Source organism: Neofelis nebulosa, chromosome X (assembly GCF_028018385.1).
Source record: "Neofelis nebulosa isolate mNeoNeb1 chromosome X, mNeoNeb1.pri, whole genome shotgun sequence".
Taxonomy (NCBI): domain Eukaryota; kingdom Metazoa; phylum Chordata; class Mammalia; order Carnivora; family Felidae; genus Neofelis; species Neofelis nebulosa.
Genome location: NC_080800.1, coordinates 52,595,148 through 52,613,285, shown reverse-complemented (window position 1 = coordinate 52,613,285; position 18,138 = coordinate 52,595,148). Strand labels below are relative to the sequence as shown.

At 39.9% G+C, this 18,138-nt stretch overlaps 1 protein-coding gene across 7 annotated transcripts in view; it reads left to right on the top strand.

The window, feature by feature from the left end:
- ARHGEF9 (Cdc42 guanine nucleotide exchange factor 9) overlaps nucleotides 1-18,138 on the top strand; it is a 205,743-nt gene that overhangs the window by 58,718 nt on the left and 128,887 nt on the right. For 6 of the 7 annotated variants that reach the window (XM_058712278.1, XM_058712280.1, XM_058712274.1 and 3 more), the window contains exon 2: nucleotides 5,252-5,431. The exons of the other annotated variant lie outside the window; for it this stretch is intronic. In XM_058712278.1, coding sequence (XP_058568261.1) covers nucleotides 5,252-5,431 — 180 coding nt within the window. The remainder of the gene's footprint in view (nucleotides 1-5,251; nucleotides 5,432-18,138) is intronic. 7 annotated transcript variants of the gene reach the window in all.

The window sequence follows — 18,138 nt, the reverse complement described above, 5'->3', positions numbered from 1 at the left end:
CATTGATGCCCAAAAGTGTCTTTGGTTTTGGGGTACAGAGCACTGTGTGTCCCACTCACTGGCAAGTCTGAGCAAGAGCCAACCTATATTTGTTTCTCTACCTGAAATATTCTGGGGATTAGGAATTATTTTGTTAGAAGTCACATCAGCACTGTCCTAAGGCCAAGAGCTATTTGGGTACCTTGTTGGAGTAACCCAGTAAGTACCATCTCCTGACTTTATGTTGGACTTGCAAGATAAACGGGTGGGGACAATTAGGAAATTAAGGTTTTTGGAGGGGGGCGGGGTATAAACCAGTTTAAGATGTAAAGAATTTAACAGCTGATATAGCTACTCCCAAATGGCCATTTATTGGCTTTCTTCATTTTATAGCTCTGTACCATTTGATAATTTTATCATCTCCTGCTACTTAAAACTCTTGGCCTTGGCTTTTGCAAGATTACACTCCTTGGTATTTTCATTAGGTAATGAAAGCTTCATTTGTTTCTCTGGCTCTTCTTCTCTTCCTCACCTCCCATTGTTGCTGTTTCCTGAGGTTTCTGATCTTCTTTCTTAGCACTTTCTTCCAGGGAAAACTTCCTTGGTTTCCACAATTTCTGAGCCATTGACTCCAAAACCTATATAACTATCTCTCCTGATATCTCTTGGACTTGAAATCTACCTGCATATCTTGCTGGCCCCCCATATTCAACACATTGGAGAGAAAATTTGTCATCTCTTTTTCCCCCTCCCAAACCGGCATTTCCTCATGTAACTTACTCTCATGACACTTTGACTTGAAACACCACCTCCACCCCCAAATCTACTTTGATTTCTTCCTTTTCCTCAAACTAGATTTAAGAGCCTTCAAACAGGACTCCATACTACCTTTCCAGCTGTCCTTCCCCAACTCCCCCAACCCCCTCTTCCCAGCCCTCTCCAAATTCCACTACCTGTTTGCCATCAAATTCCCCATAGTTTTCACCTCTGAGACTTTATGTAGTCTCATTCCTAATTCCTTTGCCTCAGATGCCTTTCCTGATCACTCTTCAATATGTTACAATCCTACCCATTCTTTAAGGCCTATTTTCAGTGTCCCACAAAATTACTCTAGAGCCTAACAGCCACATATGTTCCTCCCTTCCTCTGAAGTCTTGTACTAAGCCAACATGTACCAAGTACTGCAGTAGGCACTGTACATACAGTACTCAGTTTGCCCTCTCTACTACTCTGCCTGTGAGGCAGATATTATTATCCCCATTTTATATATGAAGAAATTGATTACAAAAGTTGTATATCTTGAAACTGTTCTCCTTGGCTTTTGTGATATTGTGCTCCTTGGTATCCTAATTACATGCTGAAAGTTCCATTTTGGTTTGTTTCTCTGACTCTTCTATTCCTCATCTCCCATAGTTAAAAACTATGGGGAATTTGATGGCAAACAGGCAGTAGAATTTGGAAAGGGCTGTTAAGAGGGGGTGGGAGAGTTGGAGAAGGACAGCTAGAAAGGTAGGATGCAGTACTGTTTGAAGGATCTTAAATCTAGTTTGAAGAAAAGGAAGAAGTCAAAGTTGATTTGGGGGTGGGGGTGGTGTTTCAAGTTTAGAAGTCACTGATACTTTCTTTTTTTTATTTTTTTTATTTTTTTTTCAACGTTTTTTATTTTTATTTTTGGGACAGAGAGAGACAGAGCATGAACGGGGGAGGGGCAGAGAGAGAGGGAGACACAGAATCGGAAACAGGCTCCAGGCTCTGAGCCATCAGCCCAGAGCCTGACGTGGGGCTCGAACTCACGGACCGCGAGATCGTGACCTGGCTGAAGTCGGACGCTTAACCGACTGCACCACCCAGGCGCCCCTCACTGATACTTTCTAAAGTAGGAAAGCCAGATTTGAAGCTAGGTTTGCTTGCCCTTAACCATGTTGCATACTGCTTGAAGGGCATTCAGTGTTGGTGCCTGAAGGGCCTTTGATCTTCATGTAAGGACTAGGCCTGAATCCCAATAAGAAGACAATGGTGGAAGCTCACTGAATGAGTGTTGTATGGAAAATGGGTGAGCAAAGTGCATATTTATAAAAAAAAATGTAGCAATTTAAGTCAATCCTGTACACAAAAGGAGGATTTGAAACCAATTTCCAGCCCAAATTTAGTTCACTTTTAAAACAACTCAGAGGATGGGGGAGTAGCGTCCCCTTATACCTGCTTATATTTGTGACTGGAAAGCACAGGAGCCCCATACAGCTACCAACCCCTTCTGGATTAGTCTTCCTCTCATGTCTGCACACATATCCATCAACTCTTGGTTCAATATGTTGTAATTCATGAAGCAGGTGGGGATATAGAATTATACATTTTTAACAGTATAACCAACCCACCCAATGGCACGATAGCTTATAAGAGCAGACACTGGAGCCAAATTGTAGCTGCATTTGAATTATGTCTTCAATACTTATCAGCTGCATAAATTTAGGAAAGTTATTTAACCTCTCTGAACTTCAGTTTCCTCACCTGTAAGATAGGAATAATAATAGTATTTCCTCATAGGGCTGTTGTGAAGCTTCAATGAATTAATGTGTGTAAAGTACTTAGAATAGTGCCTAACATATAGCAAATACTCTATATTATCTAATATTATCATCATTGTCGTCATCATCACTATCATTATCATCACACCTTTAGCAAGTAGTAGAGCAAGGTCTTAAATCCAGGTGTTCTTTTCTACCTTCTCTATCTATGGTGTTACTTTGGGAAAAAAATGGTCTAGGAGGCTGGCCATCTGCTGACTGTAGGCAAATTACTCCTGTTGTATTATACCTGATCTATAAAATGAGGGCTCAACATTGATGATCCTTGAAATGGTTTCCAGTTCTGACTGCCTTTGATTCCAAGTAAGCCCTGACAACAGACTTACAGTTTGTTTATGGACCCTGGATCCTATATTGACTTTGTCCAGAGTATAGCTGGGATCTCTGATCTGAGGGCCTAGGCAGGTCAGCTGGACTAACTGGGGACAAGAGTGAGCCAACTGTTGCTGAGAAGAGCCAAGCATAAGGTTGGAAAGATGACTGTAGAAAGAATACAGGCAGTGGAATCAGCCAGACAGACCTGGGCCTAGGGTACCTAAGACAGCATCATAGATAGTGTCCTGAGCAAAGGATTGGTAATTGATGCCAAGATACTCTTGACCTTTGGTAAAAAGCCAAGGATATAGCCTTAAGCTACAAGTCTTCATGCTGTGATTTAGGGCTGTATGTGCTTATTGAGCCCTAGCAACACCCAGTTGGAAACTATCTTTGGCAGGAGAGGGGAAATTTCTTTATGAAGATTTATTCTATTGAGGCAAGTGACCAGCAATTCTTCTCCACTGAGGTCAGAACAAGAAGATATTGACTTTCAGTGCAATTGGAAGAAAACAAGTTCAACATAAAAATAAATCTCATAGGAAGGGGAACTAGTCACTTAAAGGTAGCTGTCCATATCTCCTTCTTTGGGATTCTTTAAGAATAGGAGTTATATGGTTTGAGATATTATGGATGGAATTTTATGAGTTCAGTATAGCTAATGAGTAGACATTGGTAGTATGGTATGATGGGCATTAGAGCATATGCAGTCAGAAGGCCAGGCTCCATTATTATCAACTTGTATGATTGACCAAAGCACAGGTTACCTATCATAGCCTCAGTTTCCTTATCTTTAAAATATGGGTAATAGTGACACCTTGCTCATTCAGTGAGGATCAAGTGATACAGTAGATGTGAAAATACATTGTAAACTGTAAAGCATGAAACACTTGAAAGGTAGTGTTATAAAAAGTCCTACTGGGAAATCTCTCTTGCATCCATGATCAGGAGCCCCCCATGCTGTACCTGACCAACAGAATGCCTTAACTAAGTCAAAAGATCAGTTATTGGATATGTTTTCATGTGTATGCAATGTGTTATGTGCTAATTTCATGACCATGGGGTTATTCTCTAGTTGGCATATTGAAAGACAGACCTATGTGAGAGGATGCATATTCTATATTCTGTCTCTGTTATTTTTGAACCGTTTTGTCTTTGGGCTTGTGGAGCCACAATTGCCTTAGAGAATCAGTCCTTCCTCAAAACAGATTGATGGAAAAGTTAACATATAGAGAACATGTTCAGAAATTTAGTGCTAGAGAGAGAATTCTTGAATCCCTTGCCTTGACAGGACATATGTTCTCTATTCTAGAATCTGTTTCTCCAAATGCCAGGAAGATTGATGGCCCATATAGGCTGTAAACAGCTGGGTAAAAAGGATAACAAACAACACAGGGGTCAGGATGGCAGCCAGAGAGAGGCAGACTCTTTTCTCACCCCCATCCTCATCACTGTGCTTAGATGAGTGTTGTGAATGTGTGTGTGGGGGGAGGGGTGTGGAACTGGGATAGATGTCTTCCTGTTACTGTGTGGATCGCAGTCCTACTGGTCATAGACTTTAATGACCAGGGTTAAGGTCTTTGCACAGCCCCTGTCTTGCTGTGTGATCCTAAGTTCACTCCTTAGCTTCCTTGTGACTCAGTTTTGCCATCTGTCAAATGCAGGATTCAACCTAGACCCCCTACATATCTCGTAGGGTGGTGGTACAAATCACTGAATGAATTTATGCCAAGGTTGAGTTTTATGGAAGCAAGGCATCACAGAAAGCCATATTCTTTCACACCCATGACCTCTCTGGATGGCATCATGTGTGGGTGAGAACAGGAGGCTGCAGGACTGGAGTCCATTGTGTGTGAGGAATGCCATGATTTGTAACCCCTTGGGGGTGGGTTATAGTGGTGTTAAATAATGTACCACGAACTCTCAATTGGTCAGTTCCAAGAAGGAGGAAGAAACAGGGAGGAACACAGAGAATCTAGAACAAATATGTTTGAGCTTCATTTTAACCTTTGATTTTAACCTCTTCACCCATTACAGACCCAGGGCTGCCTTTAAGCAGCAAGAGAAGATGCACTGGAACTTTCTTTCTTTTCTGGGGAAGGATCTAATGAGTAGGGATAAAAGCATAAGGCTTATGTAGTTCATATTCACATTCTGGGTCATTCCATCCACTGGCTAATGGAAAATTGACAAGTATTGTTTGTCTTGTGGTCCAGTGGAGCTTGTGCTTCCCAGTGCCATCTCCCTCTCCCCAACCCTTCACCACTAGTATGTCAGTTTTTCCATAACTAGTAGAGTTCTGTGGGTGGGGTAAAGGGCAAGTAAGGTAGCCAGCTGTGTGGACTGAACACATTCTCATTTTGTCTCCTAAGCTGATCACTGGAGATTCCATCGTTAGTGCTGAGGCAGTATGGGATCACGTCACCATGGCCAACCGGGAGTTGGCATTTAAAGCTGGCGACGTCATCAAAGTCTTGGATGCTTCCAACAAGGATTGGTGGTGGGGCCAGATCGACGATGAGGAGGGATGGTTTCCTGCCAGCTTTGTGAGGGTGAGTGTCAGTCAGCCTTCACTCCCCTCTCTTGTCTCCTTGGCTACCTGCCCCTGGCTCCCCTCCCTTTCACCAGCCTCTTTTCTCCTGTTCATTTCTCTCCTGGTGGCTCCTCTCACAATTTTTCCTTTTTTTTTTTTTTTTTTTTTTTTTTTTTTTTTACTGAGGACTTGAGCCTCCTTTAATCTTTTCCCTTCTAATTTTGAGTCTTTTCTTTTTATCCCTTATTTATTTTAACAATTCCCATATTCTGCCTCATGCCTCCTGTCTCCTAAGTACAAATCACTTTGTACAAATCACTTCCCTTTTGGCCTTGATGGTTTTTGAAGACTCTTAACTTTATATTGCTGTGAACTTTTGCCTTTCTTATATCTCTTCTTTTCTGATTTCATTATTTTCCTTGTCTCCCCTTTTCTTTCATTTTATAGATCTCTCCCTTCCTTCCTCCTCCCCTCCTCACTCCTCTCTGCCTCCTTTGCTTCTTTCTCTTATTTAGGAAAGTGTGAACACCCCTGTGTGTTGTCTTCAGCTATTAATGTAAGAGTGTGGGCTCTCTACCCTCTCAGGGGCTAGAGTTTACTGATTGCATATCTTACTGGTGAGTGAGGTGACTGGGATTTAAGATGTGTTCAGGGTGGGAAGCAGTCACCTTGATGGGGCTTTTAAGGTCTTGGCCCTTTTGACATTGTGCCATGAAGAACCTGGCCCTTAATAGAAGGGGCTCTTGAGAAAGGTTTCCTTAGCAGTTTCTGCTTCCTCTGGGTTATCAATTAGCAGAATGCTATGGGGGAAGAGCACTGGCCTGATGTCTCAGCTTTTGGCCTTCCTTAGAGTTATGAGCTAGAATATGTTTTTGTTTTTTTGTTGGTAATTGTGGGCTCTGATTCCCCCAACCCCCATCCACAAAATGGTGTTGACAGTTCTTTCATGCCAGTAGAGATCACAGTGAAATGACTTTGTGGCAGTACAAATACGAAAGCTACATTAGGATGTCTTATGATCATCCCTACCACAGCCTATCACGTTTTGTTAGTTTCTTCTGTAAGATACCTGATGCCAAACAAAATATCAGAGTGGCTTGGGCTCCTGGAAGACGAAGGGCATCAGGATTATCATGACATTGTGACATGAGGGAAGGAGCAGGACATTTGGAGTCAGATAACCCACAATGCAATTTCAGCTTTACTAACTCCCAACTCCATGGCTTTCGGAAAGACTTCAGTTCCCTGAACCTTGATTTCCTCATCTGAAAAATAAGGATAACAGAATTTTATGAGGATTAAATGAGATCACATAAAGGTCTAAAGTGTTTAGCATAGTGCTTGGCACATGGTGGGTAACTGGCAAATGGTAACTTGATTTATCACCAGTATTATCCTCCTCATTATCACCCCACCACGTTATTAGCTCCAAAAGGTCTATGTATCAAGGCTGGCCTTAGTGGTTAAAAGAGGCCTCCTTTCTTGGACGGCTGTAAACCTAGGAAACACTGTTATCTGGTTGGAATTATTTAGGTGAGGTCAGTACTCAGAAGCAGAGAGGTAGACAAAATGATCTTTCATCCTCTTCTGTCCTGAAAATCTCCTAATGAAATATCCAATCCTTTTTCTTCTATGTATGTGGCATCTTCCATCAGTCTTCAAGTGTCATCTCTGTTCCAGCTTAGCCTTGCTGCTTGATGAATTGGTCCCAGGGGTAATCAGAAAGAAAACATCAGTAACCATGGGTCTTTAGGATTAGTGTATGGTCCTGTAAAGAAACAGCTTGTGTGTCTTGTGCTAACAGACCTTTCTTTAAAGGAAGGATTAAACTGTACCCCAGAGTTACCCCAATTCAAATGTATTTGACTTTCTGTGAAATGTCATTTTTATAATAAACAGTAAATAAATGGATGGGGCAGAGTGATTCAGGGAGGCAAATGGCAGAGCCAAGCTTTAGCATATCAGTGAACTGGCATTTATGCTTCTGCTTCCAAGACCAGGAGAAGCACACATTCCCAGCAGCTGAAGCTCACTTTTGAGAAGACCACTGACTGGCTCAGGCATGCATGACAGAGTCTAGCCTAGGGTTTTCTGCCCTGGCTGCATGATGAAATAAATCACATGGGTGAAAAAAAAACCATCAAAATGTTTTTTTTTTTAACATCAAAACTCAGGCTCCAGGCTAGTTAAATCAGAATCTTTGATGTTGAGAACCACTGCTCTATAGCAGAATAGTGTTGTATGTAACTGATGAATCACTAAATTCTACTTCTGAAACTAATATTATATTGTATGTTAACTAAAATTTAATAAATAAAAAAAGAAATATAATGTTAGCCACAAATGTGAGCCACATGAATCACAAATTCAAGCCACAAATATAATTAAATTTTTCTAGTAGCCACAGTAAAAAAAGAAAAAAAATACAAAAATACAGGTGGAATTAATTTTAATATATTTTCTTAACCCAATGTATCCAAAATATTATCATATAATATATATTATCACTATGAAAATTGTTAATAATATATTTTTTTACTGAAATTTGGTGTGTATTTTATAATGGCAGTATATCTTCATTTATATTAGTCACATTTCAGGTGTTCATTAGCCACATGTGGCTAGTTGCTACTGTATTAGCACAAGTCTAGACTGAGGACTGTGATAACAGACTATGGCCATTAATGACAGGGTCCAAATAATAATTTAGAGATCCAATATTCTATCTACTATACTAATATTTATTCTTTGAGAAATTAAGATCGCATTACATGTTGCCTCAGATTGTATTCAGAATGAGCATTTGATCATTGTGAACCTTTTTGTTTTAATAATAGTTGAATTTTTCACACCTCTACATGGGAGTACATTGAACCCTAGGGGCCAGCTGTTGTGGTGTTATAAGTAAAAAGAAAGGGGGTCAGACTGTTTCATGAATGTTATGAATATTATCGCTTTCAATTCTCCTTTATTAGAATTTATGTTTAGGTTTACATTTCTGGTGGGATTTTGTGATACTCAAGGGATTGAATGATGGAGGTTGTATAGACTCTTATCTAGTAGATATTTTCTAGTAGTAGATATTTTAAAATAAAATTGCTGTCTCCATTATTCTACATTGATTTTGGTTGAGGTTAGAATGGTATTATGGAAATGGTACTAGCTATATTAAGAAATGATATACCTGAGTCCTAGTCATGGATCTCTCAACCATTTGGTATATGATCATGGGCTTTTATTTTCTCCTTTATTTCTGAAGCACCTTCTAGAATTTATTCAAGCTCTGACATGTATAGGTAGGACATAGAAGGAAATCACATTGAACTATGAATCATTATTAGTGCTGATGTAGTTGGTAGGTACATGGGTGACTTTCTGGGATACTGTACCTTCATGTTATAGGACAGTGACCTGCTTTATCCAGACTCACCTTGACCTCAGATTCAGTAACTCCTTGAAAACATCATCCCTAGGTTGTTTGGCACATAACATGAAAGTATATTAGGAGGGAAAAAACTTTCCACTGAACTCCATACCAACTGGACACCTTTGTGGATCATTGAACCAACTTGGTCACTGATGTAGTGGGGCATCCCCATTCCCTACCTGGAAGTCCCATTGTTGCATGAGCACCCCAGTCCTAGGATAGATAATCAAGGGTTCTTAGGGTAGTTCTGTCCAAGCTAGCCTTACTTTTTATTAAGTTAAAATCCAGTGTGGAGTCTAAGGAATGCAAATTCTTTTAGTTTCCAAGTTTTTAGTTAAATTCCAGCTAGTTAACATACAATGCAGTATTAGCTTCAGGTGTAGAGTTTAGTGATTAATCACTTCTGGTGCTCATCACAAGTGCCTTCCTTAATACCATCACCTATTTAACTCATCCCCCCAACCTGCCACGCCTCCTGCCACCACCTCCCTTCCAGTAACCACCAATTTGTTCTCAATAGTTTAGAGTCTATTTCTTGGTTTGTCTCTCTCTCCCTGACCCATGTTCATTTGTTTTATTTCTTAAATTCCAAATATGAGTGAAATCATATGGTATTTGTCTTTCTCTGACTGATTTATTTCACATAGCATTATTTCTCTAGCTCCATCCACATCATTGTAAATGGCAGGATTTCATTCCTTTTTATGGCTGAATAGTATTCCAGTGTGTGTGTGTGTGTGTGTGTGTGTGTGTGTGTGTACCACATCTTCTTTATCCACTCATCAGTAGATGGGCATATGAGCTGTTTCCATAGTTTGGCTATTGTTGATAATGCTGTTGTAAACATCAGGGCACATGTATCCCTTCAACTCAATATTTTGGTATCCTTTGGGTAAATTCCTAGGAGTGCAATTGCTGGATCATGGGGTAGTTCTATGTTTAACTTTTTGAGAAACCTACATACTGTTTTCCAGAGTGTCTGCACCAGTTTGCATTCCCATCAACAGTGTAACAGGGTTCCCCTTTCTCCAGATTCTCACCAACACCCATGGTTTCCTGTGTTGTTAATTTTAGCCATTCTGACAGTTGTGAGATGATATTCACTGTAGTTTTGATTTCCATTTCCCTGATAATGAGTGATGTTGAGCATCTTCTCTTGTGTCTGTAGGCCATCTATTTGTCTTCTTTGGAAAATGCCTATTCATGTCTTCTGCTCATTTTTAACTGAATTATTTGTGTTTTTTTGGGTGTCAAGTTTTATAAGTTCTTTATATATTTTGGATACTAATGCTTTATCAGATACATCATTTGCAAGTATCTTCAACCATTCTGTAGACTACCCTTTAGTTTTGTTGATTGTTTCCTTTGCTGTGCAGAAACTTTATATTGTGAGGAAGTTTATTTTTGCTTTTGTAAGCAACCCAGATTCTTGCATCATTTGTGCTGTTAGATGTGCAGCTTGAGCAGCTTTCTGTACATCTTTGAAACTCAGTTTTCCTCCTTGTAAAATGGGGATAATTGAGTATTATGAAAATATTCTGTAACCTGTGGTATCTTGGTTACCTTTAATTAGGAAGTTTGATACCATTTTGGCTGCTTTATAAATTGCTAGGTATATGTGCCTTCTACCCAGTCAAATATTTGAATTTCCTGTTTTTCAGAATTTTATTCTGTATGTGTGGTGTTTGTGTGTGTGTGTCTGTGTGTGTTATCAGATTTTTTCCCTTCTGAACTTGGGATATGGCTTTACAAAAACAATGCAGGAGTTGATGTACCTTGCCAGCAATTAGGTTAAGTAAATTACAGCTTTCTGAACATCAGTCCCCATATGTAGCTATTGACATCTTCAGCTGCTTTCCTGGGCTGATTTCCCCCCTGGGAGCTGAGAGCAGACTGCTGAGATATGATTGTACCTAGAAGTAGCAAATCCCACCCCTCTAGTGGGCCTCCTTTTACATGCTGAGCCCTAACTCCAAATCATTCTGGCTCTCATTTTGTTTGTCTCCATGTAAAAAGGGGCTTTGTTTCTGACTCTGGGTCATGGCCTGGGGAGGACCTACTGCCCACTTGAGGGCAAGATGTGTACAGGACACATCTTATTTGTGGTAGTAGGTGAAGCCTGTGTGACAAAGCATAGGTTTGGTCAGAAAGTAAAGAGCCTGTTCAGATATCATCAGCATGTATTTTCCTTGTTTCTTCAAATTCTAGATTTCTCTGGTTTCTGGCTTAGCTTGAGGCAAGGGATTGAAAAGATGAGCTAAACAGGTCATTACTGTTATTCCTTGCAATTGTACAGATTAGATGTCACAGTAACTGTCTCCTGTTTATAGGGAAGCTCACTGTTTCAGAGTGTTTCTTGGCTTTTAATTACGTAGAATCTCTTTTTGGCTGCATTCTGGGGAAGATTTTCACATGTATGAAACCCTAGACTCATAGTAGGTTTAGAATTGGAAACACTCATCTTTTCCAGCAGCAGCCAACTTAGATTTTTATGGGGTCCATATCAGTAACTTACATGAGTAAAGCAATCTGAGACTAGGGTAAGTGGGGGTATGTGTCCAGTTGAAAATCTATATGAAATTTAAAGTGAAAAAAAGTGATTTTGATGGTTCTCATTGGTGGGGTAGGGTGTAGGAAGGAGGAAAATCCAGTGGGCTGAGATTTTCTGGGTTTTTTTTCAAGAAAAGCCAGAAATTGGATTTTATGTAAAAACCTCCATACTTTAAGTGTTGATCAGTAATTCACTTTTTTTAAAAAAGAAATACTGTGAGGGACAAACAGAACACATCTGTGGGCTAAATTGGTTCTCCAAGACTCAGCTTGTGACCACTGATCAGCCCGACCTCCTGATTGTATAAATTTTGAGGAGACATAAATCCAGAAAATGCAAGTGACTTGCTCAACTTATGTAGTGAATTAGTGACAAAACCAGCACTTGAATGTAGACCTCCTGAATCTTAAGACAGTTAGTCTTTGTCTAGTAATTATAATGTCTGGGCTTCTTCAGGTATGATTTCTGTTCATTTCTTTCCCTGTGAATGGGCCATAATTTCCTGTTTCTTTGTATGCCTTGTAAGTTTTTCATTGAAACTGGAAATTTTGAACATTTTAGTGTCATAACTCTAGAAATCAGATTCTTCACCTTCCTCAGGATTAGCTGTAGTTGATTGTTGAGGGCTGTGGTCTGTTTGTTTTGCGACTTTTCCAAAGTTTATGTGTGTGTGTGTGTGTGTGTGTGTGTGTACGCATACAAAAACTGTATTCCTTGTCATGTGTAGTGACTAAAATCTTTGTTATGTTATCTTATTGGTCTGCCAGTCACCTGACAGAGAATCATTTAAGTACTGAAGTCAAGAAAAACAAACAAACGAACAAACAAACAAAAAACGTTATTCTCCTGCTCTTTGCAGCTTGGCTCTGAGCTGGGGCACTTCTTCAACACTACTCTGTGCTGCTCACAGTTTTGTCTTAGTTTTCTTTTACTGCTCTACTATTCTCATGTAACCCACTCCTCCAAAAGTGTAAGCCTATAATTATTTCAGGCTTTTTCTGAGCATGAATCTATTCCAAGTCATGTATGTTGTACCCTTACTTCTTCAGTGTGTGCAGTGGCCTTCTGAGTCCTTATTCTCCCAAGGAATTTCTTCCTCAGTCTCTTCCTTCCTGTGCTGTTGGGTCTGTTTTCTACTTTCCCCTTCTTCCACGCCTTACTGTAAGTGATCATAGGCAATGTATATCTTTAAAATTTTTAACAGAAGCAGTCACTGTCTGGGAAGCCACTTTAGCCCAAGGGAGTAGGGGTACAAAACAAAGTTGTTTTTTTGTTTTGTTTTTTGACTGTTCTCTGTGCCTGTCCCTAAGTGCCAAACAGGTCAAAATACACAGCCACAATATTTTATGAACAATATCATTAGCCTGGCACCAGCAAGTTGTATGAGGAAAAGGGAACCCTCTTGCATTATTTGTGGGAATGCAAACTTGTGGGAATGCCTCTCAGCTGCTGGGGAAAAGCAAAATGCCTCAACATTCTCTAACACATTTAGCTTCCTCTTTTTGCATTAAGAAATCCCTGATTGCAGTAAGCTTTGGATCAGATTCTAGAATTTTGAAAAAGTTGGTTCTATCACTATTTGCAAGCTGATTGTTTCAGTGGAGGGACTGAGTTTTGTACATCCTAATCTATAATTTTTAGCGATGTTATTCCCCGCTTGAATCTTAATCCTGTGCTTTCTGGGCTGTAGAATATCAGGAAAGGATATGCTTGGGCTGCTAACAAGACTGTTAACACTTGAGGACCTACCTCCATTCAGCGGCAACACTGTTTTGCTTTCTTGTGATGATTTAATATATGCCAGCCATTGTTTATCCACTCAAGCTTCAAATGGATATAGGCCTTTAGCCTTAATCATCTACATAGAAGTTTCTTGTTTGTGGACCTAGAGGTGACTCATTACAGAATATGTGAGTTGAGGCTGACATTAGTAGGAAGGGCCTTTCTCTCTAGTTTACAGAAATTTATCTCCTCCATAGTAGAATTTAAAATGGCATTATTAGCATTTACATGATCTATCTTAATGGGTTCTCACTGTGCACATGCTTTGGATGAGATCATTTACTACATCCTTTGGCTAATTGGAAGAGGATTTTTTAAAATATGGAGCCACCTTCAGCTCAGAGAAAACCCTAAATCTGACTGTTGCCTGACCCATGTGATTTCCTCCAAATTCAAGTAGGTCACACTGTAGGTCTCTCTTAGAATCTCCCAAATTTAAAGCAACATTGAATGTCATATAGTGCATCCTATAGCCTCTAGGCAGGAGTTACAACCAAATAGCCCTGAACTTCTGAGAACCTGGCCAGAGTTCTTTGTTAAAAAGTAGTTGAAGATAACATTTAGCAGATCAAACTCTCCTGCCTTTCCTTCCCTTCCACCACATGATCCAGAGAAACACACGGTTAGGGGAGGGGCAGAGAGAGAGGGAGAAAGAATCTCAAGCAGGCTCCACGCTCAGCATGGAGCCCAACATGGGGCTTGATCTCACGACTGTGAGATCCTGATATAAGCCAAAATCAAGAGTTGGACACTTAACTGATTGAACCATCCAGGCACCCTCCAAAAACAAATGACCTAATTAAAAAGTGAGAAGACATGATTAGACATTTTTCCAAAGAAGACATCCAGATGGTCAACAAACATATGAACATTTTCTCAGCATCACTGGTCATCAGAGAAATGGAAATCAAAATTACAATGAGATATCACCTCACACCTCTCAGAGTGGGTAAAATCAACAACACAAGAAACAACAGGTATTGGTGAGGATGTGGAGAAAAGGGAACCCTCTTGCATTGTTTGTGGGAATGCAAACTCAGGTGCAGCCACTCTGGAAAGCAGTGTAGAGGTTCCTCTACAAGTTAAAAATATAACTACCCTATATTACAGCAATTGTACTACTAGGCATTTACCCAAAGAATAAAAAAAATACTAATTCAAAGGGATATATGCTCCCCAATGTTTATAGCAGCATTATCTACAGTAGCCAAACTATGGAAATAGCCAAAGTGTCCATTGACTGATGAATGGATAAAGAACACACACACACAATGGAATATTACTCAGCCATAGAAAAGAATGAGATCTTGCCATTTGCAAGGACATGGATAAAGCTAGTGAATATTATGCTAAGTGAAATAAATCAGAGAAAGACAAATACAATAAGATTTCACTCACATGTGGAATTTAAGAAACAAAACAAATGAGCAAGGGGAGGGAAAAAGAGACAAACCAAGAATCAGATTCTTAGCCATAGAAAACAACCTCATGGTTACCTGAGGGGAGGTGGGTGGGGGGATGAGTTAAATAGGTGATGGGCATTAAGGAGAGCACTTGTGATGAGCATAGAGTGTTGTATGTAAGTATGGAATCACTATATTGTGCACTTGAAACTAATATTACACTGTTTGTTAGCTAACTAGAATTTAAGTAAAAAGTTAATGAAAAGTCATCTAATTCAGCTTCCTTGTTGCTGTTTGAACGCCTCCAAAATGTTCCTACCTCCTAAGTGTTCATCCAGTCACTGCTTTTATGCCTCCATTAACAAGTGGCTCCCTACCTTTTCAGACCACTGATTGTAGGTGAAGACAACTCTGAGAGAGTTTGTCCTTATGTTGAACTGAAATCTGTCTTTCTGGAACTTCTACTCATGGAAATGGTGTAAGTGGCTAAGGCACTATCTCTGTAGATAAAATCTGGATTAGAATAGTAGCCTTGCTATTTATTAGCAGTATAACAATGGGCATATCACTTGTATTTTCTTTGCTTCAGTGACCTCATCTTTAATTTGATGAGATAATAGTACCTACCTCATTAATTTGTTGTGAGGACTAAACAGAACTATGCCTTTTGCATATTTCTTTTAAATTACTGATAGTAGGTTCTGACATATAGAAAGCAATAATAATGAGGGGCGCCTGGGTGGCTCCATCGGTTAAGCGTCCGACTTCGGCTTAGGTAATGATCTCGCAGTCCGTGAGTTCGAGCCCCGCATCGGGCTCTGTGCTGACAGCTCGGAGCCCGGAGCCTGTTTCAGATTCTGTGTCTCCCTCTCACTGCCCCTCCCCTGCTCATGCTCTGTCTCTCTGTCTCAAAAATAAATAAAAATATTTAAAAAAAAATAAAAAAAGAGAAAGCAATAATAATGATACTACTAGTAGCAAATTTTCAATGTTAATAGTGGAAGTAATGTCCTTATTTTACCCCGCCCCCACACCCTCCTCAGAATGCACTGACCCTCTACTCTGTAGTTCTTCAGACATCTGAAGTCTGAGATGAAGTCTACTAAGCCTCACCTGTTCTCCAGGCCTCTGTATGTGGCTAGATGGAGGTCATTTGACCAGTAAATCTTCTGTTCCTCCACTTAGTCACTTGTATGAAGACATGGGCTGCAGGGAAGCTCAGAGATGCTGATACTGCCAGCCTCACAAAACTAATAGAAATGGCATTATAAGTAATGAGTCTGCTGAATATATAATTGAATGGTGTAGTTTCTTGGCTGCTCTGGCTTCTACCAACAGGCATAATTTTACTGGGGCTATACATAAGCAGTTAGCCCTCATTTATGACTGCATAAATTTTAGAACACTGTTTTACATTGCAGTCAGAAATGAATTGGAAAAATATCTTTTGTAAGATGTATTGGGGGAACAGAGCTGTTGTAATAGACCTGTAAATTCTGCCAATTTGTCCAGCTCTTTAGCTGTTTGATAAGCTTATTAAGGTAGTGAGGTTATTGACTCAGTGGGGCTTGAGACTGAGGGTCATATGTGGGGTGGACTCATGCCCTCATTCACTTATATATTAGGCAAGTATAAGTTACTGTTAAGTAACACATTTAATAATGGTGTTACAAATCAGACAAGGCCAGCAGTAGCCCTGAAGCTGCAATACAGTCAGATAAACTTGAACTGAGGCCAGATCTTAGAAGCTTACCTTTCCATATGGATTAGAGTGGGCTGAGGGCACGGGATGAGTGAGGACCCTTCCAACTGCACATGTTTGGGGAAAGTCCAACCCAGTAGGTAGAGTGCAGTGTCAGTAGACAGAAGAAAAGGTAGCTTCGCTGCCATGGCAAATGGTTGGTATTAGTGGGTCTAACATCGAATTGCTGGCTGTGCTTCAATTTAGCAGGTGACCAGGAATCCAGACACAGGCAGTGTGCAGTGAATCAGTAATGGTTTCCTCATATGTAGAATAAATCTGTTCATCCAACAGATGATCCTCAAGTTGTTACTGAAGAGGTACAAATGTACTTTATTTAAATTTTTTAAAAATGTTTATTTTTGAGAGAGACTGAACAAATGGGATGGGGCAAAGAGAGAGGGAGAAACAGAATCTGAAGCAGGCTCCAGGCTCTGAGCTGTCAGCACAGAGCCCAATATGGGGCTCAAACCCACAAACCATGAGATCATGACCTGAGCTGAAGTCAGATGCTTAACCAATTGAGCCAGCCAGGTGCCCCTGTACAGACATAATTTAGACCTGGAGCCCATCCTACAGAAGTCTGATAGATATGAGAACTTATGCAGAAGGGAAATGTCTTACCTAAGCTCTGTGACCTTGGCCAAATCATTTCTCTTGGAAGGCCTCAGTTTTCTCCAGCTCATAATCTATATATTGTTTTTCATTAAGGTAAAATACACATAACATAAAATTTACTATTTTGGGTCTTTTAAAGTATAGAACTCAGTGCATTTATGATGTTTTACAACTACCACCACCATCTAGTTCCAGAACTTTTTAATCACTCCTAAAAGAAACCCATACCCATTAGCAGTCATTCCTCATTCCTCCCTCATCGCAGTCCCTGGGCTTCATAATATTTTGTACACAGGTCTGCAGTTGGAAGGTAGACGATAGTTAGGGAAGGAATATTGTTTAGTAGGAGCTGAGGTCAGGGAGAGGCATATGTCTGGAGTAGCCACAGGAGAATACCTTAGCCTGGATAGGGACTACAAGGAATTAGAAATACAAGGCAGAACCCTAAACAAGGAGCAGGCCGGATTTGGGATAGTGGTAGAGTTCTGCAGGATGAGATAGTGAGACCCTGACAGTATAGTAATAAATGGCATGGCCTAGACAAGATAACAGTTCTGATTTCAAAGCCAGTGTTTTTCCAGGTCACTATGCCGAAATAGGTTTTCTGAATGTCTGTCAAATATTGTGAACTTTCTGGAAGATGAATAACTCAGGTCAGCTTGATTTCAGCATCCTCCCTTAGTGAGGCTTTCATCCTGAAATCAGAGAGGGCAGGGTTTTGTACTTCCATATCTGGATAGTTTAACTAGAACTCTTATCTTTCTTTTATCACAAACAGACTGCAAATCAAAGAAAATACAGATAAAATGAACATTTAAAGGTCCTGGAAGTCAATTAATATGTATATGTCTACACATGTTATTTGTTTGCTGCTACTCCCCCAAGAGCACAAGACCCTGCACATAATGTTTGTGAAATAAATCCTGGGTGATTTAATTTGGCACAAGTATTATTTTTGTGGCTATTTAACTAATATAAACCTAAATTCTATCAAGTTCTAAGCAGGCAATAGGCCAATGAAAACCAATTAAAAGGAGAAGACTTAGGTGTAATATGGGGCATAGTCTGTTTCAGAGACATCTAATGGGTTTTTTTTGGTCACAATTATACTATTAAATATAGATTTGAATAGATATTTGAATGCCTACATATTGAACATATATACTATGGAAAGTATTTGAAATATTTGAGGGTACTTACTTGA